At 39.9% G+C, this 23,275-nt stretch overlaps 1 protein-coding gene across 1 annotated transcript; it reads right to left on the reverse strand.

Annotated features, from left to right (window-relative positions):
- Positions 1-308: 308 nt before the first annotated feature.
- Positions 309-14,950, reverse strand: tmod1 (tropomodulin 1). The gene is made up of 9 exons (XM_084573974.1): positions 14,827-14,950; positions 11,674-11,830; positions 9,449-9,565; positions 7,613-7,702; positions 5,527-5,657; positions 4,899-5,006; positions 3,902-4,045; positions 3,432-3,576; positions 309-1,467 (listed from the first exon to the last, which is right to left on the reverse strand). The coding sequence occupies exons 1-9, from the start codon at positions 14,947-14,949 to the stop codon at positions 1,409-1,411; spliced, it is 1,074 nt and encodes a 357-aa protein (XP_084430100.1). The 5' UTR covers position 14,950; the 3' UTR covers positions 309-1,408.
- Between the last annotated feature and the right edge of the window lie 8,325 nt (positions 14,951-23,275).

Genomic DNA, 23,275 nt, shown 5'->3' on the forward strand with positions numbered 1-23,275 from the left:
TACCAGATAATTAAACTCTAAAATATCAACAAGAATAATTACAAAGAGGCCTTTTTTTTTTTTTTGTCCGTGTTGTCAATGGATGCGATGTTGGTGTATAAGTGACACATACTGCAACACGTCATATAAAATCACCTAAACATCACATTTGATATCATGGAGACTTTAAATAAAGTGTATCCGTATAAGGCTTCCTGTTTGTTTTTGTTGTTTTTTTTAATCTAACATCCATTACTGAAATACTCCTAACCCGGATTGAGGCATTGACTTGAAACCTATAATAAACAATAAGGCAATAGTAACAACCATTTCATATTAGCACACAATTTAGCTCCAGTAAATACAAATACACAAACACAATCAACAAACAAGACCTGGCTGAGAGTGTATCAAAGATCCATTCAAATACTCGCAAGTTGCTTGAGTCACTGCAGTCTGATTTGAAAAGCTGACTCTAGAAAATTATGTCTAGTTTACAGTCCAGTGTCTGTACGATATAATACAGTGCCATCATATTTTATTTCAAATGCTGAATAGTGAAACAGTGTATTTGGAGCACAGTTTTTTTTTTTTTTTTGCAGCAACATTTTTTTTACATTGGAATAAACAGTCGATCTTAGTTTTTGAATGGCTTCTGACTCTTTCCCAGGTCCGACTCAAATAAATATATACTGTATATAGTGACAAATCTCACAGTAGCCAGGTTTATAAATCTGTTAATTACTGAAGAATCTGTGTAGCGTAGTCATTAAAATATACTGCTCAGACTGAATAAGGGACCAAACATCAGATTTTCACAAATTAATCAAAACCAGAGATTATAGTACTCTACAGTATAGTATCTAGTTTATCAAATTCAAATGGGACTTTGGCATGGCATGCCTTGTATATATGTGGATGTTAGAGCAACAACAGAACTGCTGGGAACGACAGTAATGAGCACAACTCATATACAGCACAGTAATTATAGTAATAATTAGAAGTCATTCAGCACAGTAGAAACAGGGATTTCTCACATATTCCCATCACCACAGATCCAAACTGGGACCAACACGGAGTTGAGGCACTTGATGAAATATTAAAGGATTCAAAATGACAGAAGTTTTTTTGCAAAGAGCAACAGTTTTTGTTGTCCAAACGTAGAATCCATGTCAAGATGCAAACTTAAGGCAACAAAACAATAGTGCTAATCTCACTTTTTTGCATGCACTGAGATCTCAGGATGCTGTTGCAAATGAATCCATTTGAATCCTTAAATATATACTGAACATGAGTCTGTAGTTAAAAGTTCAGAGATCGCATCTGAAACCTAACTGAACCTGGCGTGAACCCGACGTAGTTTTCTAAAAGGGGGGTCCGGGATGGTAGGAGTTGAAGGTGAACATGGAGTTGAAGGTAACCCTGGTTTCTACACATTCGTCCGACACTTGGGGAAGATGGGTCCTCCTTCAAGCCTTCTCTTTCTTACTGTAGATGGGGAGACACAGGAAAAGTTACGCAACAAATAAAGTAACACAACAAACGTCATCTTAAGATAAAGCAGAGCGAAGCTAGATTGCCCCGTTTGATTTACATAAAGCAAAAAGACAGACAAATGAACGAAACAGTTTTCAAAAAGCATGACAGAAGGATCAGCATTACACTAGTTGACCTAGCAACAGAAGTAGGTCTTTATGGAAGAGGGCTGGATCAACCCACAAGAGGCCCTAAGGATGGTGGACCCAGTGGCCTACTGGATAAGGCATAAGCTCTGGAGCAGGGGTCCCATCTGGGTTGCCTTGAGCGTGCACCACAGGTGGCAACCCATTGCTCTGAATGTACGCAGTACTGTGTGAACAAATGGATGGGTCAAATGCAGAGAGAGAATTTCCCCATGAGGAATCAATAAAGAAAAAAAATTATCAATTATTATTGTTAAAAGAGGCTGAAGATTGGGTAGGAGCTGATTTGGCTTCCAGTTTAGTTTACGTTATGGTTTAGTAGAACATACATTATTACCAAAAAAGCAACCACAACTTCATTTCCATTTGAATATCTGAGGCTTCTGAGGGTTTAATAATTACTTTGCCTGTAGATGATCCAGCTTTATAGCTTTGAAGAACAGTGTTTAGAACGGTAGAAGAGAGGCTGAGCCCAAGCAGAATAAAACAATTCAAAGCACCAGAAGAGAAAGGAAAGAAAGAAAATGATGCAGATCATACATCATATATATCAAAGCTAAAAGAAGATGGAACACCCAGTAACTAAACTAAATTATACAGCTTACTTTCATGGTGACAGTTGTTTTGTTTTTCTTTTTTCATGTCCAGCAAAAGCAGAAAGTTCTCTGATTTTATAGAGATATGGTAATCCCATCTACCCGTTTCCAGATCTTTTAGGGTTCTTACACTTTATTAGAAATAGAAGACTAGAAGGTGAAAAAGAAGAAAAGCGGCGGTAGGTGCTGCAGAGAAGCAACAGAGACTCTCAGAGGAGTATGACAGGAGGTGGCGGTCTGGAAAAGAACCGGGAGATCTTGGCAGCAGAGAGGCAAGGCTGAGCGATCAAACCGTGTTGTGTTTGGTTTTCAGCTGTGTTGCTGTTTTACTTAGGCTTGGGCTTGAACTTTTTCCCGAAGGCCCTCTCCAGCTCAGGCACAGATAGAGTGAGGGTGAAGGTGCCGTCTGACTCTGACTCTGACCTGACGACCCGGGCTTAAAGATGAGGCGAGCAAGGAGGAAAAAGTTATCACACGTTATGACATGTACACTCAATGACAAGTGGTTTGGAACACAACGCAAGCAGACCGTAAAACCATTAGAAACAGATCAGACGGTAAACATGTCTTGCGCTAAACCTTTTCTGGCGGTGAAGACAGAAAAAAATGGCAGTCATTCAAACACTTGTGTTCTCTCTGTAAACCAAATTTAACAAAACAATGTTGGTTCTGGTACAATGTGAAAAATAAAACCATGTATAACCATAATATAACTGCATGTACACAAACAAACAAATATGCCCATACTTGTTTCATTATGTTCTTTCTCTCATGCACACAGTCTTTTCCTAGGCCTGATGTCATAACTTAGGAAGGCACCGTTTTGATTGGTTGAGGTTTTCTGGCCGTACTACAGAGTTACCGGCCGATGATATCACTCAGATTCTTCAATTAAACTCCGATTAGAGCAGGACTCCAGGAGATATAGTGAAGATAAAGTGTCAGCGCTGACGCACAGAGCTACTAGCGCAGCCAAACGCAACACTACTGAAACGCTGTGTTTGAGTTTCATAACAAACTCAAGCACACTGAGGTGAATGAGTCATCAAATGCAGTATGTGCTTCAAATGTTATCTGCGTTGAGTCCAGCCTAAAAACGTTCGTCATGTTCCCGGTGCTGCATCGGTGCTACCGGATCCACGTGTGTGTGTGTGTGTGTGTGTGTGAAACCCACCTAGGTCGTTGTTGTTCATCATGGCGTTGGAGCCTCGGAGGCGCGGGCCCTGCTGGGTGAAGTGGTATCCAAACTTTAACAACGTGGTGTTCTTCTCCAGCATGCTGGCTATCTCCATCTCCACCTTGTTGCCTAATGGCTGGCTCTGGTTTGCGGAGAGAGCGCCGAATTGGATGGAGGAGGGGAGATGGGAAGGGAGGGAATGAGAGAAGCAACAGGAGGGATCAACAAAAACACTACCAACCTCTTACAATCAATCCATCAGTGGAGCCAAACGGCCAAAACAGTACAAGAGAAAGATGATAAATCTAAATGAAAGAGCAGTCACAGATACACATTTATGCAGTATGACACATCACTATGGAGCCCAGAAGCATTAGAGCGAAGTGGCAACGATGGCCAGTTTACACTACTTGACACACATACACTGTCTAAGTGTGTACTCTAATCAGTGGGTTGTGCGTTGGTACCTGATTGTCTATCTTCAGCTCCTGTAGTGTGCTGTTCCTCTGCAGGGACTCTATGAGGGCCAGGACTCCGGTCCCTGTTATAAAGTTGGACTCAACATTCAGACTTTTCAGCGTCGTGTTCACCTTCAACATCTCTGCCAGGGCCTGAGGAAACACACAGCAAACACTAAATCTTAATTCACTCACTGCTCTGGGGAGTTTTTTTGCTCTGTATTCAGGGCAACTCCAAACACCTTCTAAAAAGGATAAGAGAGAATAAACTAGAGATACTGCAGGAGCAGGCATCTTGGAAGTGTTCTGGACTCGCAACCAAGGTTTGACAAACAAAAGTTAGGCAGGACTGTTCAGGCCAACCTTTAGACTTTTATGCAAATCTTATTGTTTACCATTTCATACAGCTTTCATACAGATCATTTCTCATGCTGCATAACTTCTTGGTTTCATGAACCAGACTCTTACTCCCATTTATAACAGCACTATCCAAGTTCTGGCCAAGAAATCAATCTAACATTAAAAAAAATTAGAGTACAATTTACTTGGTTTTGACAATTCTATTAAATATTCCAACCTATTTTAATATGTTCATAACTTCAACAGACAGTATTGTGGAATACAACAGAAATACACAGTCTAAGACTTCCTTTGCACAAACTGCATTTTCAATTGAAGGTTCAACCCTGTGGAATTCACAAGCTGCACATTTAAAGCAGATTCGAAATTTTAAAATGTTTTCAACAACAAGTAAGTTCTGATGCACCACCCACAGATGGTCCAAATAAAAACGTCAACTCCCCACCAGTCATTTAGAACTGAAGAAAGTACTTGGATGAGTGGTGAAGCGTCTTCAAGAAAACTCAACAAGACCAGTTGGCTTTATTTTTACCTTTCTTTAGGAAATATGTATGTAAGTGAAGAGTAGGAAGGGAATGATAAGCAACAAGTTATTCGGGTAAAAAAGAAGTCTTTCGTTAAAATTAAAGGTGTACACCAGACTTACAAATGCTACAGGGTTGTTGCTCCTGGTTCCTACGATACTGAACCTTTCCACCACCGTGTTCTTCATCAGCGCCTCGGCGTATTTCTTCAGAGTTAAGATGGGGATATTCTGGGTGCGAAACAAATAACAAACTAACTACAATTAGTTTCTGTGAACGCAATGCGTTTTTTTTTTTATAACTGATTACAACAATAAAGAGCAAATCTCAGTTAAAGTTTCTGGTGGTTCTGTGGTTTCAGCCACAGAACCATACCACATGGCTTCCAAAGCTGCGTGTGTTGCATAAAAAAACCCACATAAATTAATTAAAAATGAAAAAAAACTATTTTCATAGTATCTACTAAAGATATAGGTAAATGAAATAATGAAGTTTTTACTTAAAAGTAGCACTTTCAAACTGAATTTTGGCCTCTAGTTCTGAGACACCAGACATAATGTTGTTATCCATGATATTGTATTTTGGTCTTTTGGAAGAAGCTTGATATTTATGTATACATGACTGTCTGTGTTTTAGTTCAAATAGGCTGACCAAATACTTTAAAATGAAATCCTTTTTATCATTGATTTTACTCATTAGTATTAAACACATACCCTCTCTATTCATCCCCACCATGACACAAACTCTAACCTTGATGTTATTGAGGTTGACCTCCACCAGATCAGGATCATTCCTCTTCACTCTCATCAGAGTTTCCTCTACATCAGTGGCGTTGGGCTCCTCATCGGGGACTTGCTTATACTGGGTGGACTGGATCACACCTGGGATGAAATACACAAGTACGGTACAAACTCATGTACAACACGAGACAGCTGGGGAATAAATCAGTATTGTCTGCTCTGAGTAAATCTTACTGCAGGGACAACACGTAAAAATAAACATGCCGTCTCTTTTAACCACTAAGACACATGTCCCAATTAAGAGTTTAAGAGTGTGCCAGCTTCTAAATCCACTTCAGTGAATATTATAAACAGCATTATCTGGATAACCGATTGCCGTAGAGTCTGTTAAAACATCTCCTTGCCAAACACAGCACAGCTTTCTATACTGTTCATGGACAGTACAATGTTTTCCCACAGTCAGAACATGTTTAATATTGTTCTTGGTCATGGAGCTCTCATCTGGTTCAGAGCTGCTAAAGCAATTCTCAGGAACTTCATATTCATCATACAGATAAGTATGGTATCCATCTTCGCAAGAGAGAAAATAAGTGTATTATCCAAAAAATCACTCCTTTAATACTGGCAATCGTCTTACACAAAAAAAAAAAAAGAGGTTTTTGGATCAAGAGCAGACATTATTGTCACACAAGTATTTTGCAAGTTTTGTCTTAACAGCATCAAATCTGATGTTCACTGTGGTTGAGTAGTCCATGCACTCACACATACACTGTACGTATATACAGTAGATATGTCAATGTACAGTATAAACTAGAGATATTGCACATGTATGAACTAGTACGACACGGATGAGGAAAAGAAACTGTAGCAGCATTTGTAGTAGGTCTAATAAAGGTGTTCCATATGCTACAAGTGCTGCTGGAGTCTTGACCTTCCTACATGTATAAACTGTAAAATCTTTTCCTATAATATGTATATGTACGCACATGTTCAGTTTCCTTTGTTCCAACTGTGTTATATTTTTGTAAATCAGTCTGATTTATTTATGGCCTTATGGTAGTTTTTTCATTACGGATGTTAATTCCTGTTCTGCTGTGTCACTTTTGAATTTCTCCTAGGGGAAATCAGAGAAGGTAATTTTTATCTTGGTTTCAGATCCTTTATAATTACAGTAGTTTTGTACTGAAGAGAAAACTAAAACAGAACATGCACAATCCCAGCTCTTTTGTCCTAATGTAGCAAAAATGTGTGCTTTATTAAATTTCTGATGTCTGAGACTGACCTAAATTACTGTATTTTAAAGTCCCATTGGACACAATGGTCTGTCTGCGTAACGACAAAATTGGGGAATGCATTTGTTACGTCTGAAATTTGTTCAAACGTACATTCTCAGACTCGGACAAATTCAACAATCAGGATTGTTGAATAATATTTTATCTGGACTTCGTATGAAATCAGACTGTCTGAACATTAATATATATATACATCAATCAGTTTCAACATGCGGTTCAGAACTTTATAGTTCGTGACTCATATTTGCCTCTGACTGTGTTTATAGCTGAAGGAGAATCTATAGGATGAGCCACAAGTTAAACAATGGTGCAAGTGTGTCTGTGTGTGTATACTGAAGGGAAAATACCTGTACCTGTACAATAAAATGCAGCATATACAGATGACTCATCTGTAATACTGTATTCCCGCAGAAGCTTTGTACAGTTCCAGTATTTACTCACTTTTATCTACCTACTCACTTAGTTTTATTGTGTGTAACTATATTAGTGCAGGTACATAGTAAAATAATGATTCAGTATATTGACTTTGGAAAAATAAACTTACATTCTGCCAACATGAGATCATTTCACTTGATTCAAATCCGGCTCGCTTCAGCATTTTTCTTGGATGAGTTGTTATTTTCTTTAAACTCGTCGAGTGATCTGCTTTATTTTAGGCTACTTGGTTGTGGAAAATCCCAGCACTACAGGTATCTTTGTGCCAAGCCAACACAGGTCAAGCAGCTTAGCATATAGTGTATCTCCAAAAACATACTGACTAACAACCTTTTGGGGTACATGCATGCAAGTGTGTGTTTTACATACTGTTGAGGCCTTGCTTGTTGACTATGGTGCTGCTGGCCAGGGCTTCATAATACTGCTGGTTACTCATCAGGGTGTGCATGCCCAGGATGGCTGGAAGAAAGCAAGAGGACAGAGAATGAAGAGAACGAACATCAGAAAGGGAAAGGTGAAAGAGAGAGTGATGCTGAGAGTCAACAGACTGAATGATTGCGTAGTTGCAGCCATACGGTGGACCACCATGCTCATACAGGCAGCACAAAAGCACTTGAACTACAAGCAAGACAAGCTTGACTCAGACAGTTTTAAATAAATACAACTCCACTTTGTACATTGCGATGATAAAGGATGTCAAGATATCAGCCTGCGAAGCCAACACACCAAAGACATGCTCAGAAGATCTGAAATATGTTTTGGACACTTTATAAAAGAAGCCATTTACAGAGATTCCAACCTTGCTCTTACATTTAAGTGTCTCCATTTAGTTCCACCTATTGTAATATGTACATAACTAGACTTCAACATAATTCAGGCTAAGACTTCCTTTGCACAAACTGCATTTTCAATTGAAGGATCAACCCTGTGGAAATCACAAGCTGCACGTTTAAAGCAGATTTGAAATTTTAAAATGTTCTCAGTAACAAGTAAGTTCTGGTGCACCACCCACGGATGTTCCAAATAAAAACCTCAACTCCCCACCAGTCATCATTGTATTGTTTGTATGTCAGAGATTGAGATGATGAGAACAGTGTTTGTTTATTTACTGAACACAAGCTTAGTAGCAGGTGGACTTGTTCACTCAGGGACCGGTGCTCCACAAATGATTTCAATCCCAGTTTTAAGTAGGAGCCTTTCTGTCATATTAGTTAGAGTGGTAATATGTGTAAATACTGGTTGTGTGGTCAAAACTGCTAATTAACACCTCAGACAAATGTATTCAATGTAAACTTTAGGCTTATAATCTTTCAGCTCAGTACTTCTGGGTTTTATATTTTTATTTCATATTTATTTTGTTGGACTTTAGAAGTCCAATTGTCTTTGTTTTAGTTTTGTCTTTGGAAAGAAAAAGGTTGATAACATCATCATCAGTGTGTATACCAGGGGAATTCCTCTTTTATACTCTGTTTTGTATGTTTTTCTAATTGTTTGTTAGAGTCAAAGCATAAAAAGTGGGACAAACTATGACTCAAAGTCCAATAAATTTACTTTTTTTGGTCAAACAGACCCAAAGTTTGTACATGCAACAATATATTTGTAATATATTGCTTAAAACTTGCAGCATTTATCATGCATTATGCAGAAGTGATAAGATTCTTTGTCTAATGCATGAATAGTATCAAGCAAGTGAATGCATCACACTGAGTTGACCCATTTTTCTATTTTGTGTCTACTTTGAGCAAAAGATCAGCATGAACATGAGAGAGGACCAGAGTGGTTTCATGCAAAGTGTGCAGTCTGCAGACAACCTGCATGGTGTTCAGCTAAAGGACAGAAAGATCCAGCAGAGATGGGTCAGGTGGAGAAAATGGAGATACTGATGGAGAGATGAAGGGGAAGGGTGGAGGGAAGATGGAAGGAGCGCTAGAGGGAAGAGTTAGAGTGAGGAAAAGTAGATTAACAAGGGCTAGTTACGGGCATGATGGTGTGCATATGGTGATTAGTGAAAGGTGTGGCAAGAGTGAAGAATGATTAGGCGTTTTAAAATACTCAACAGTGGCTTATAAATGGATCTTAGTGGGTATGTGTGTATGAGTGAGGATGTAATACCAGCATGTTTTATAGAACAACACCAATACGGCTAATACATTTACTGTAGTGCATGTAACTACGAGCAGGTGTGTGTGAATCAGGATGTGTTACCTGCAATATCACAGAGTTCAGCATCAGAAGCACTGGCCAGGGCTTCTTCTAGCTCCGGCTCCAGAGTCACATTCTCCATGATTGGGTCCACACTCTTTTTAGGCACAAAAGCTTTTCCTACAAAGGGATGGGTTTAATACAAAGAGACTGACTACTAGCACTACTACTACTACTACTACTACTACTAATATAAGGTTTGGTCATGGCAGCCTGCATGAACTGTAATATATTCAAGACACAATTGGTGTTCTTTTGGAAGGTTTTGAATTAAAGCTTCCCCTCCACATTCTCACACAGTGTCTGCACCTATCCAAGCAATTCAAGCTGAACTTCGGATGGGGCCTTGTTTATTCTTCATGAGGTCTCCAGAGTCCCCGTACTAATGAGGTTCCACAGGTGACGTACATGTTAATCATCCCTTTACGGCCCCAGTTTCAAACAAGTGAAACACCTTAATCAGAGATTTGCTTAATCTGATTAAGCAAAATAAAAATAAATCTAACCTTTTTCCCTACAAGCATATTGCACTTTACTCACATGCTGCTTTCAATACTGTAAATGTGTGTATATATATATATATATATACGAGCTACCCCCCTCTAAGATTACACTTTGAGTTTACAGTCTATATTTTATCTTATATTACAGTCTATATTTTATTTTATTTTTCTCGGTTTACATTTACACTTATATTGTTTACCTTGTGTGTTATGTGCAATTACTACTGTTTTACTGTAGTACTTTTTTACTACTGGCTGCAGGTACAAAAATACATTTCACTGTGTATTGTACTATGTATAACTGTGCATGTGACAAATAAAACCTTATCTTATCTTATCTTATCTTAAACACTAATAATATTAACAATATTACCAACTGAGCTTCTTAATCCCAGAAACTCATGACGGTGAGCCAGCGTCCACATACTATAAGGTACATTTACTGTACGTGCACTCTTACATCCCACTGTTATTCCAAATATGAATTTGATACAGCTGATTCAAATGGCGAATTAAGCCTTTGTCACAGTTTGCCAGTTAATATGAATATATGCTGATGAGTTGGGCTTCAGAGAATGCTTTGAACATGTAAATGTATCTCTGAGGCTTTTTTCCAGTCTGTGACACATACCCACTTGTCTTTTATTTTATTTTGTGCAACATAAGGTGAAACAGAAGCTCCAAGTCAGATATGGATAGATGGACAATTAAAAAAAATGTTGTAATAGATATATAATAGACTGATTTCAGATAGGAATGTTTTTTACAACTTGGATTCTGGTATTTACAGTAACACCAATGCGACAGGAACATAGCACCATGCTACATAAATACCTAACACCACTGACCTGTTAGAACTTATCTCATCTTAATTCATCTGAAATACAGTGCTATGTGATCCTAAATGTCATGCTGTCATGACACAGACAGCAGAGGTCAGTATAGTTGCCCAAATTAGATCTGTTGCACGACAGCCAAGCCATCTCAGGTAAGTATCCATTCATGTCATACCTGACTAGAAGCTCCTGTCACTTCATTTGACTGACTATAAAGACCAGAGAGATATGTTTGTGTTTGTGTGGTCTGCTCCTAAAGTTTCAGCCAGACATTTCCACACCCCCATATAAACACAGGCTGAGCAGAGAGGTTGCAAGAATTTGCCGCTCAGCTTTTTGCAAGTCATATGTGTCTGCTTATGTGCAACACTGTCAAGCGTACCCCAAAAGTTGCAGAAAATTAAGTGGGCTTCGTCTCTGCAAGAGTGGGTTCACCCCATGCACTGTCAACGCTGGAAACTACACTAAAGCACTAAAGCAGTACGTGGCGAAAGTGAGCGCAAGAGGACCTTCTAAAGTTTCACAGAGAGACGTCTGGTATCTCTCACCATCCATCAGACACCTCTTGTGTCTGCACCAGACTGGTGCTGGCAATCTGACTGGCGTCAGGCGATCTGATGACGTATGGACTTGTGGGAGTTGTGGCATTTCGGGCCATATTATTGGATTACTATTTTTCAGATTTAGAGAAAAAGTGTGCATCCACCCGAGAACATCATTTTATTATCAAACAGGTTTACTATAACGTTATTTCTCATTTTCCACTAATCTGCTCATTAATACTTCAACTTTAGTGAAAAAATATATTATTTTTTACTAACCAAGGTAACCTATATGACTGATTTACTGTTTATCAAAATAGTTAAAGTAAGAAAACACCAGTCCCTACCTCTCTTTTCCCCAGTGAAGGGCACCAGGTCTTCTTTGTCAGGATGCTCTTTGGCCTGTTTCTCTAGATGGGCCAGGAGGTTGTCTCTCTGAAACGTTCCTGTTGGTGATTTCTTAGTCTGGTCCTTCTGCCGCATCCCAGCAGGCAACAATGCATTCTGAACAAGAGTGACAATTTACAACCACTAAATTAAAAGATTTATCCTAGGATAAATAACCTTACACAGTAGTAGGGTTAGGGCTAGTCAGCACTAGTGTCAAAGGAATTGTTTCATAAAATGTGTCAGTTTTTAGCTGGTGCTGCTCAGCTCTTGACTGAAATAGACTGAAATAGTTATACAATTATTCCACTGAGAAGGAATCTTCCTCTTCCTCCAACTTTCCTTTCAGTGCCAAAACGCTGTTGATGAAATACCTTGAACTATGAGATGGATTGCTATAGAGCTTGGCGCAAACACCCTTGGTAACTAGAGTAGGAATCCTTTATATCAAGCTCGACCAGCGGGTCATGTGAGGCACTCATACTCCCTGCAAAACTAATCATACTGAATGCTAACACGATAAAAAGTGCAATTTTATCCTGTCATGTCCCCATTCCAACAAAAACTAACTTATACTTTATCAGTCATTAAGAATACTGAGGAAATGAAACTAATACTGTACCCATATAATGTACAATCAAACAACATAAGAGAGCTGAATTTAATTTGATTGAAAATAACAAAAGGCACAGCATCAGAACACTTTAGTCTTCCATCATTTTCATGTAAGTTTATGTGTGCTTGTCATTCTTTTGACAACCGCTGCAGCAAAGAATGATGATGAACATATTAAACAACAGCTTCAGCACAACAGCATTACATTCATAGTTGCTGGGCCTAAATACGTCCAATTAAAAAAAAGTGAAGTAGATATACAGTAGATATAGTGGCACAGCATCTTTGCTCTGGTTAATTTAACTCCCACATGAGTCCTTATCTCGATCCCCCACACAGGACCGAAAGATTTCCCAGACCATTACTGCACACAAAGTTATTTTCAACCTAAAGCAACATTCAAGACGAACCTCTGAGAGGTGCTACTTATAGCCTCATATCTAATCTGTCCTCTCAGCACTCAGGGGCTCTTTCTCTCCCTTCATCTGCTTTAATTTAAAGTTTTAAATTTCTGGTGGTGCAGCAAACAATTTCCAAAAACATGCTAAATAACTTGCACAGTCTGAACAGTCTAACATGCAAAGAATAAAACAATTAAAATAAAAAAATAAATAAAAAAATAAAACAGCCGGGAATATATCACACCATTACCATGGAGCTTTATCAGCTGTATAAGACTACAGGCCTGTGCAAGCATTTTCTTTTGAACAGTATGAGAGTCTCTCTTCCACATAGCAGTCACAACAGTAGTCTACAAGACATAACAGTAACATGCACAGTGACTGTCTATATGAGCGTGAGACTGAGATTAGCTAATTTTGAAGAAATAACTGATTTTTTTGGCTCTTTGAGGTTCATATCGCATAAGTATATTTGTTGCGTAATAACACATCCTACAGATAAATAATATGACTGATGTGAACTCATGTTTCCAGCACTTTCTCCTTCTAGCTTTGTTTTTGGTCTCCACCATCTCCTCAGAAACTTGTCTCTTCAGCAGCTAAATGCTTCACTATGCTTACAGCTAGCCACCAAGTACTTACGAACCATCTCTGTTATCAATATACGTAGTGTATGATGCGGCGCACAACTTATTTTATGCATTTGTATTCCAAAAGGTCTGTTTCCCTTTAAATCATGTGGGTGAGTGATACATTCCCTTTATGGTAAACTGTCCATGATTTCAGGATGGTTACCAGAAATTTGTAATTTGTATTAACCAGCAGATCTAAACTGGATCTTTGATCTGAAAACATCATAAATCTCAGAGTGCAAGTTCCAGCCACATGGATGGGACCACGGTGTCTTAAAAGACGTAAACAGGATAAGCCAGGCCAAGTTGAAGAGTCTATACCACAACACAAAATGTTCTCTGGGTGAATGTCTGTCAATTTATCTTCCTGCAATCACAATGCAGTTGGCAGACATGATGAGGTTTTTTCAGTGGTTTACTGGAACTGGTGTGTGTGGGAAGCCTTGCTGGAAATGTTACAGTATGTTTCAAAGCAAATGGGCACTTCACTGTTGTATAACTGGTGACCCTCATAAACAGCCACCAACTAACACACATGCATGGCCTCTCTCTGCTCCTCCTGCTTCCGTCACGGAGTCGCTGCAGTTACTCACTGCTGGCATCAGTCTCGTTTACACACACACAAACACACACACACACTCTCGCAGTCCTCCACATTATGCCCTTCCAGTCATCCCTTTGGCATTGAGGGGGACTCCAGTCACTGAGCAGTCAGACATTCATCTGAAAGCTATTGCAGCTGCTGTCATCACCTCAACCCCTGATACGTCACTGAGTGTTCTAATTAAATGCAGAGATAAACACGTCAGTATAAGCAACAGAACGTAAACACAAGTGTTCCTGATGTTCTACCTGCTGTAGTTGTATTCAGTACAAAAAGAGAAACACTGGGAGGTCAAAACAAGCCCAAAGCTTTAGTATTATTACAGCATCTTATCTATAGAATTTTTCTCTGTTGTCTCAGTTTAAGACTTCCAAACACATATATCTGAATAACACTTCAGATTAGTTTAGTTTGTTTAATTATTTTTCCAATAAAATTGTCAGTTTTATTTGGGTGTAACATTTCTGCCATTGTCCGAATTACTTTTATTGATCATAGATACTGCAAAACATACATTATATATTGTAAACCAATTAATCTAAACCCCTATGTGACCACTAACTGCTTGTGGAGTGGCTGCTTGTAAACACAGCCAATCACCTGCCACTGTACTTACACTGTGGAAATACATTCGAGGGCATCAAAATGTTTTGCACTTTGCACGGCTGCACAGGCTAAAAAACAGAAATGAACTGCTAAGGGCAATTCAAATGCAAACACTACGTGGCTCTGGTGATATATGCTTCACTGCAGTATATTAGATGGGGGGGTCTGCTGAGCCTGTATGACCCCATAAATCCTCAAAGACACCAACATACTGACAACAACTCCTCCTTACAGACTTGTATATTATAAACTTACATCGGGATCCAGCTCATCTAATTCATCCTCTAACCGCTGCAGCTCTTCTTCTGAGAGTTTCTTCAGGAGCTCGTCCTCGTCTATGTCCCTGTACTTCTCCATCTCCTTCCTTATCACCGACATTATGGACAACTCGCCTGGAAACGTCAAAAAAATGTTGTTAAGACATTTAGTGCTGGTTGGATTTTCTATGATCTAAAATGACATCAAATATCAGCAGATTTGAATGGAGAGCTGCAGGTAAAACACAAAAAAGAAATTAACATTCGTATAGTAACTAAATGCAGTATCTTGGCCAGTTCTCATGCCTTGTTGCCATCAACCTCCGCGCAAACACTCCAGCTGCTTGAATTGCCACTTGAGGCTGGTTCCAACGGCGAGTCAATCCTCAGTAAAATTCCCAACTTTACAGTAGAAATACATTTGTTTACCTGGTACAAGAACGGTTCTGCTCTCTACAGCCAAAGTCCCCATTCACGTCAACTGAACGGGAAGAATTTTAATATAATTCTGCTGTTTAAATCACATTAGGGATTAAATTCATGCATAATTGAGGGTGTGGCAGCTTCAAATGACACCTGGGTTAAGTTGCTACGTTTCTGCATCGTCCACCACCCTGAATTCCCCTGCTGCTCCGCTTGTTTTGAAATAGCTAGGAGGTGGGCGCAGTCAGGCACTGCCAAGATGGCGACAGCTGGTGACACCCCCACTGAACTTCAAAACGGCTCTTCGGGGAATCTTTTGGGTGACGTCATGAAAGGCTTGTCCATCTTTATATATAACACTGTTTAGCCCTTGTAATCCATTTAATGTAAAAGAAATACATGCCCTTATGAAAGGACATACATTTTTTTTTAGGATGTGTCTAAGAAAGAGTGTGGTTAGCCCACAATGTTTACATTTTTAAGCATAACCCTGGCAAATGTGGGCTAGGGAAAATAAAATGGCAAAAAAACATGGCAGGAGGAGAAGGACGGTTGAAGTCACGTGGAAACAAGGCACTTACGTTTCCTGAGGTAATATAATTGGCAAAACTGACATTTTGACTGGAATCTGTTTTTTTTTTTTCATGTATTCTATTTGCAAAGGTTTCTGACATGTGTCAGAGTTATGAGACACTGTGCTGAGAAATATTCAAACCGTTGGCTCACCTCAGTGACCCCTCCGAATGAGAAAGACAAATGTAAGCAATCAGGAGCGTGGGGAGACTTGGGTTTAAGACAAAGGTATATCTGTGGGTGGAAACAGTAGTAAAGTTTAATGTTGGTTAACAGCGTGTTTGAAGAATCAGAAAAAAGCAAAGCAGTGGAATGAAAAGACGAAAAGCAGATATACAATAAGAGAGCATCTCTTACCTCAATGACCCCCAGCTCAGGGGTAAAATAACAGCAAAGGCAGCCAAGTGGCCTTAGCGCTCCTGGGAAAGCAAGAGACCTGAAAGAGGCAATACAATAAATATTCTGTTATCTATGGGGATTTGGGAAATATAATATTCTTCTGCTTGTTTTCCCTTCTTCTCTTTTTTCCACAAGCAACTGACAGGAAAAACAAGTCTACATGTCTAGGAAATATAAACTGATGTTTTTTTTTGTGTTTTATGCCATGTCAGAAAAATCTGTAAAATTCTGTAGCTTATCGCTGAAATCAATGTCTTGGCGGGTGAAGATTTTTATTCTATTTATTTTTTCTAGTGAGCCTTTTATTTTAAATGTATGATGAGCTCAACCTGTTTTATTTTAGTCAGAGTGAATTTGTCAGAAAGGATTTCTACAGGATAGAGGGTCTGAAAAACATTTGGGGAATGCACTAATTAGACATCAATCTTCTCATCTAATGTTGTGCAAGAAAGCACAACGTTAGATGAGAAGATTGATGTCATGCTGACATTAGCTTAGCTTAGCATGAAGACTTGAAACATGGAATGTGCTAAACTGGCCAAAGGTGCATTCTGTACATGTTCAGATATGTGTATGGTTCCCTTTGAAAGGCACAGTCTCACTGTTTCCCCTAGTTTTTATGCTAAGCTAAGCTAAGCTAACAATATGGCAGCTCTAGTCTTTCCTTTAACAGACTGAGGAGTGGTATCCATCCAAGTAAAGGAATGTAGTTTCTACAATGACAACCTAGCAGTTTGACACTGAGGTACGTGGCCTAAGTGAATCTCAGATTAAAGGGTAAACCTAACACTGTGGGCTTCTACAAGAGTTGTGGCAGTTCAAAATTGGTTTTGCATGCTGACACAAAAAAATATTATTAATAATATATAATATTGATTTGGTTTTTATTGTCCTTAAAGGGGAATTACCGTTTTTTTACAACCTGGACCTTATTTCTGGCATAAAAAATAATCATCAGCCGCATTTATGGACTCAACAGGGAATAACACTAGCGTATCATAACAAAATATTGGTGAAATGAACGAGTTTCGTGGCAGATAATGCGTTATTTAGAGTCTGCGTTTCGGTGCCCCAGTCACTCCCACTATATGGATATACGCGGCGCTCCGCTAGATCTAATATCATCCGAACAACTCCAAATGACTCCAAAGTTATATGGGTTAGTAAACGATCGTATTTTATGCCAGAAATAAGGTCCAGGTTGTAAAAAACGGTAATTCCACTTTAAAATATTGTATTAGTTGTGTATCATGCAAAAAAACTGAAAAACCTTCACTCTGTTTGTCCTCACAAGGTGTTTGACAAAGAAAAGACAAGTTTCTGCCTTTTTACTGTCACTTTCAGCGTTATATCCTCTTGGTGACCTTATGCTATAAAGCAGTGTCACAAGTTTAGCTCTGCTTTTTGTCTTCAAAGCGCTCTGCAGGAGAGTATTGTATAAGTGATCCCTGGATAAACCAAATATCTTGTCTGGAAATGTGTTTTTCTCTTGTTTCTATGGACGATGGCTGTGAGGACATCCTGTTTTACTCTGATCTTGATGGATGAGTGGAAGTAGAACATTTGTGGGTCAAACACCACTTGGCGTACAGCCACTGTCTCTAAACCCTGGTTCTTTGAAACTCCAGGCCATGTTTTGTTGCGCTTTGTTGTCCACATTAGGACACCAACTAGAACCAACGCCACTGAGCACTGCATCACATCATGAGAATGTTCTCAAATTAGGCAGAAAATGCTGACCTCGAGCTCAAAACCAGGAAATGCTGCATTCAAGGAGAACAGTATTTCTTTTTGATCTTAACTCTGTTCGCAAGTGTGCTCTGGCTACCTTCCCAAAAGGTGGAGTGTAGGGAGTCGTTCTTCTGCTTTCTCTAAGCTGTGTGACAAGACAAGTTTCCAAAACCAAAGATGAAGAACTGGGCTGAACTCCAACTAACACTGCAAGTCTACTGGAAGACGGCGACCTGCTCTGATGATATCAAACAGTCCCTTGCCTGTATTTATAACATTTTCTCAAGGTCCCGCTTCATTAGAGAACATTCACTGGGCAGAAAGGAAAAACAACCAAAGATGACCTGAGCCAGAATGTACCCCATGAAGTCATAAACACTTGACTTAACCCTTGACCTCTGAAACAGGCCTGTCCTCAAGCCTCCAACAATAGCTACACACATGTAGGATCATTAATCACATCACATGCGTGTAAAACCTTGAAAATGAAGTTACACAGTTTTGTTAATACGTCAAAATTCTGATATGGTCTTTAAATCCGAATCCTCCAAGCAAGCTACTCCTGCAGTAACTGCTTTTGTAAATCTTTCGAGTTGATTTTAAGCATGAACCTCTGTGAAGCTTTTTCTGCCACAAAAGACACATATGTTTCTGTAAAACTCACACACGCTCTCCGAGTGGCAAAAACCTCTTACAGATAATAAATCAGCACTGGCAACAGAGCAGGCGGTGAGACGACAGTGCCTTTATGGTGTTTCAGTAGACAAGTTGTCTAGGCTGTATGTGAATTTACTGCGCGACTTAAACTTTCTCTAGATCGATTGCTGTCATTTCTAAGCTGCTAAGGCGACCTTGTCGGCAAAGTTGCATACTCTTTCAAAGATTTACATAGAAATAAAAAACAGAATCAACGCTGCAGACTCCATAGATCCCTAAGTTAAAAAAAACTCCAAAATACCTTAATGTCTATTAACCCAGAGAAGTCTGATTAGACTTGTATGACATCTGATTTGAAAGACTGCAGTTGTAAGAGTGGCACAGGTCCCTGAAATGGCCCAGCAGAAAACAGCTGAGAGACAACTGGTCTGCTTTGTTCAGTCACATGTCATCATGCTTGTGCCAGAGATAAGCTACAGGACAGGGTGTGTGTTTTCTGCTGTGGATTTTCATTTAAATCAAGAAAACCATGATCAAACATCCATTCTGTCCACATCTGAAAACTGAACCGTACATTGCGCTAAGTGCATCGGTCACCGTGTCATCACCTCGGGGTGCAATCTGAGCACCAGTCAGGAGTCATCTACTGTATCATGATCTGTATGATGAAGGCCCTCCAGCCCTCTGGCTGCCTTGGACCTGAGGTCAGGCCGTGTGAGCATTCTGCAGAGGTCAAAACGTCCTAATGTTTAATCACTTCGCCAATTAGAGCGTTGCTTCAGCAGGCTAGCTGATGCATTACTAAACCAATAGATGATTACAACACATATAAATGCATCAGTGCAGGTTTTTGATGAAGATACAGCATGCAGCAAAAAGTCCTTGATAAAAAGTGACAAACTGCTTCTGTAGACAGATGACTGAAAATGTTATTTTGCCTCAGAGAATGAATGGCCCCTGTCCAGTAAGAAGATACCAAAAGGTATCAAAAGGTATGAAAAATAAAAGATATGGTGACTAAATAAAAGTTCGAAAGCTCCATCAGTTGTGCAGTGATGTAAGTAGGTCACAGAGACACTGACAAGCAACATGTCAGCAGACAGCTGCTGCATCTAACTGCACTTGTTGAAATCCTGTTTAGGAAAGATGGTGACGAATTCAACAATTTAATCATGGCTTATACAAACTCGGTCATAATAAAGAATAAATTGGGGAAAAAATAAAAAATAAAAAATGACCGCGATTAAACGTATCACGAACTCGGCGGGGTTTTGACCACAGCACTTAGTGTCCTACATCAGCCAATAAAATACTTCCCAACAATTATAACCTGAAATCACAAGTGAAACCTAAAAGCTGTTCTTCAGTCTTTTAGGAGAACCCCTCTTTATTCTCAACGGCCGTAATAGAAACTTGTATGTGCATGTAAATTATGACCAGTCATTCATCAGTCATTCAGTCAACGGTTCATTGTTTTATCCCGATTATGCAGTCTTGGTTTATTTGACTGCTTTACTGCCCGCAGTATATGTTTTTTGCATAAATTTCGTTACCTCCTCCAGCGCTATTTATAGCCGGCCGGTCCCGCTGGGTGACAGCAACGAATACTTTGACCAGATATGGTTTCCTTCAGAGCCGCCTGCAGTCGCACTGCGAGGTCCGCTCCGCTGCAAGCGCCCAAATACTCCGGGATCCACCAAAAACACCGCGCTAGACGGAGCCGTCCATGACCCGCGGATAATCCTGAATACAGCGGATTTCGGCGCGCTCACAAAGTTTCCTCCCCCGGCCCTGCTCGTTTCTCGGTGGGTTTGCGGAGGGTGAATCTCATCTCCCGCAAAGGGCAAAGTAAACTTATGGAGAGAGAGAGGAGATCCTCCTCCTCCTCCTCCTCCTCCTCCTCCCCACACACGGGTGCCCTGTCACTCCAGTGATGTCATGGAGTGGCACAGCGTCCATTGTCGGACATGATGGCGTTTCCTCATACAAGGAGTTCTTTTTATCCGTTTCAGTTCTGAGATGTTGGAGTTTCTTCACATGAACTATTTGCTTCAGGTCCTTCCACAATATTTCTATTGGATTAAGTTCAGGGTTTTGACTTGGCCAATTCCAAAACATTCTTTTGTGCTTGGATTCATTGCCTTGCTGCATGGTGCATATTCTCTTTAGATTCAGCTCTTGGACAGATATCCTGATCATTTCTTTTAGAATTTGCTGGTAAAATTCAGAATTCTGTGGTCCATCAACAATGACAAGCAGTCCTTGCCCAGAAGCAGAAAAACAGGCCCAAGCCAAGATACACTATATTACCAAAAGTATTCGCTCACCCATTCAAATGATCAGAATCAGGTGTTCTAATCACTTGGCCTGGCCCCAGGTGTATAAATTCAAGCACTCAGGCATGCAGACTGTGAAACAAGACATTTGTGAAAGAATGGGCCGCTCTCAGGAGCTCAGTGAATTCCAGCGTGGAACTGTCATAGGATGCCACTTGTGCAGCAAATCCAGTCGTGAAATTTCCTCGCTCCTAAATATTCCACAGTCAACTGTCAGCCCTATTATAACAAAATGGAAGCGTTTGGGAAAAACAGCAACTCAGCCACGAAGTGGTAGGCCACGTAAAGTGACGGAGAGGGGTCAGCGGATGCTGAAGCGCATAGTGCAAAGAGGTCGCCGACTTTCTGCACAGTCAATTGCTACAGAGCTACAAACTTCATGTGACCTTCAGATTAGCCCAAGTACAGTACGCAGAGAGCTTCATGGAATGGGTTTCCATGGCCGAGCAGCTGCAGCCAAGCCACACATCACCAAGTGCAATGCAAGGCGTCGGATGCAATGGTGTAAAGCACGGCGCCACTGGCCTCTAGAGCAGTGGAGACGCGTTCTCTGGAGTGATGAATCACGCTTTTCCATCTGGCAATCTGATGGACGAGTCTGGGTTTGGAGGTTGCCAGGAGAACGGTACATTTCAGATTGCATTGTGCCAACTGTGAAATTTGGTGGAGGAGGAATTATGGTATGGGGTTGTTTTTCAGGAGCTGGGCTTGGCCCCTTAGTTCCAGTGAAAGGAACATTGAATGCTTCAGGATACCAAAACATTTTGGACAATTCCATGCTCCCAACCTTGTGGGAACAGTTTGGAGCGGGCCCCTTCCTCTTCCAACATGACTGTGCACCAGTGCACAAAGCAAGGTCCATAAAGACGTGGATGACAGAGTCTGGTGTGGATGAACTTGACTGGCCTGCACAGAGTCCTGACCTGAACCCGATAGAACACCTTTGGGATGAATTAGAGCGGAGACTGAGAGCCAGGCCTTCTTGACCAACATCAGTGTGTGACCTCACCAATGCGCTTTTGGAAGAATGGTCAAAAATTCCTATAAACACTCTCCTCAACCTTGTGGACAGTCTTCCCAGAAGAGTTGAAGCTGTAATAGCTGCAAAAGGTGGACCGACATCATATTGAATTCTATGAGTTAGGAATGGGATGGCACTTCAGTTCATAGAATGAGTAAAGGCAGGTGAGCGAATACTTTTGGTAATATAGTGTATTACTACCTCCATGTTTCATGGACAGGATGAGGTTCTGATACCAGGACGCTTTGTCTTTTGTGCCCAAATGACACCTCTCAGTTTAACCCAAACATTTGTTCTTTGGTCTCGTTTGTCCACAGCATGTTTCATGGACAGGAATGCAGAGTTGAGACATAATCGTCTCATTAATAATTCTATTTTGGTCTCATCTGTCAACAACACTTTCCCCTAACAGTCTTCTGGCTTGTCCCCATGATTTTAAGAAAATTGGAGTTGGTCAGAAATGCTCATTTTGGAGGGCCGTGTCTTTGCCATTAGCCAATGTCAGAGAGGCCTTAAGTTGCTTAGAAGTTACCCTGGGTTCCTTTGTGACCTCTCAGACTATTATGCGTCTTGTTTTTGGAGTGATATTTGTTGGTCGACCACTTCTGTGTAGGGTAAGTTGTCTTAAATTTCCTCTATTTATTCACAATCTGTCTGACAGTGGATTTTTATTTATTAATTTTTTTTTAAACAAAACGGGTCCTGAATAACACCCGAGTCTCACTACATTACCTGGAAAGACTTCTGAACAGATGGGCTTTAATTTGACCTTGAAATGAATTTATAATCCTAAAGGTGCACTTGCTTTTGCGCCTCACAAATTGGTACATATGATTAATTTTCCTTATTAAAGAAACACAAAAGCACAATATTTCTGTTCCACTTGTTGCTGTTACATCTGCTGATGTTTCGAGTTGTTTTTATGTAGAAATTGTGGCAGGTTGCCAATACTTTTAAGCGGCACTGTATATTAAAGAGCTGCAACTTCAATATCTTCCCTACAATATTGAGCATCATCAAATTAAAGCCAAGAGTGAGCAATTCAAGGCTGTGTTCACTGTATTACTTGAATGTGTTTTAGAAAGCTAAAACACATTTTTTCAGTACACATGTATAGTACAAACTGTTTTGTCGTAAAATCTTAATATAAACTAGAATATAAATATACAGAAGTAACTATTCATGTTCTAAATGCAGTGGAACAGGAAAAACTACTTCAAGTCTATGTTCAGTGTAAATGATAAAAACCTGAGATTTTGCTTTAAAAGAAATAAATCGCCCTGAAATAGCAGATCAAATAGAAAGAA

This window comes from Chelon labrosus (genome assembly GCF_963514085.1).
Source record: "Chelon labrosus genome assembly, chromosome: 2".
Lineage (NCBI taxonomy): Eukaryota > Metazoa > Chordata > Actinopteri > Mugiliformes > Mugilidae > Chelon > Chelon labrosus.

What these genes read in the sequence shown, in the direction of transcription:
- tmod1 (XM_084573974.1), bottom strand. Translation starts at nt 14,949, where the DNA reads ATGTCGGTGATAAGGAAGGAGATGGAGAAGTACAGGGACATAGACGAG. An exon ending in TGAACTCTGTGATATTGCAG is followed by an intron (nt 7,703 to 9,448) that starts GTAACACATCCT and finishes GCTTTCTTCCAG; the next exon opens with CCATCCTGGGCATGCACACC. An exon ending in CAACAAGCAAGGCCTCAACA is followed by an intron (nt 5,658 to 7,612) that starts GTATGTAAAACA and finishes ATTTCATCCCAG; the next exon opens with GTGTGATCCAGTCCACCCAG.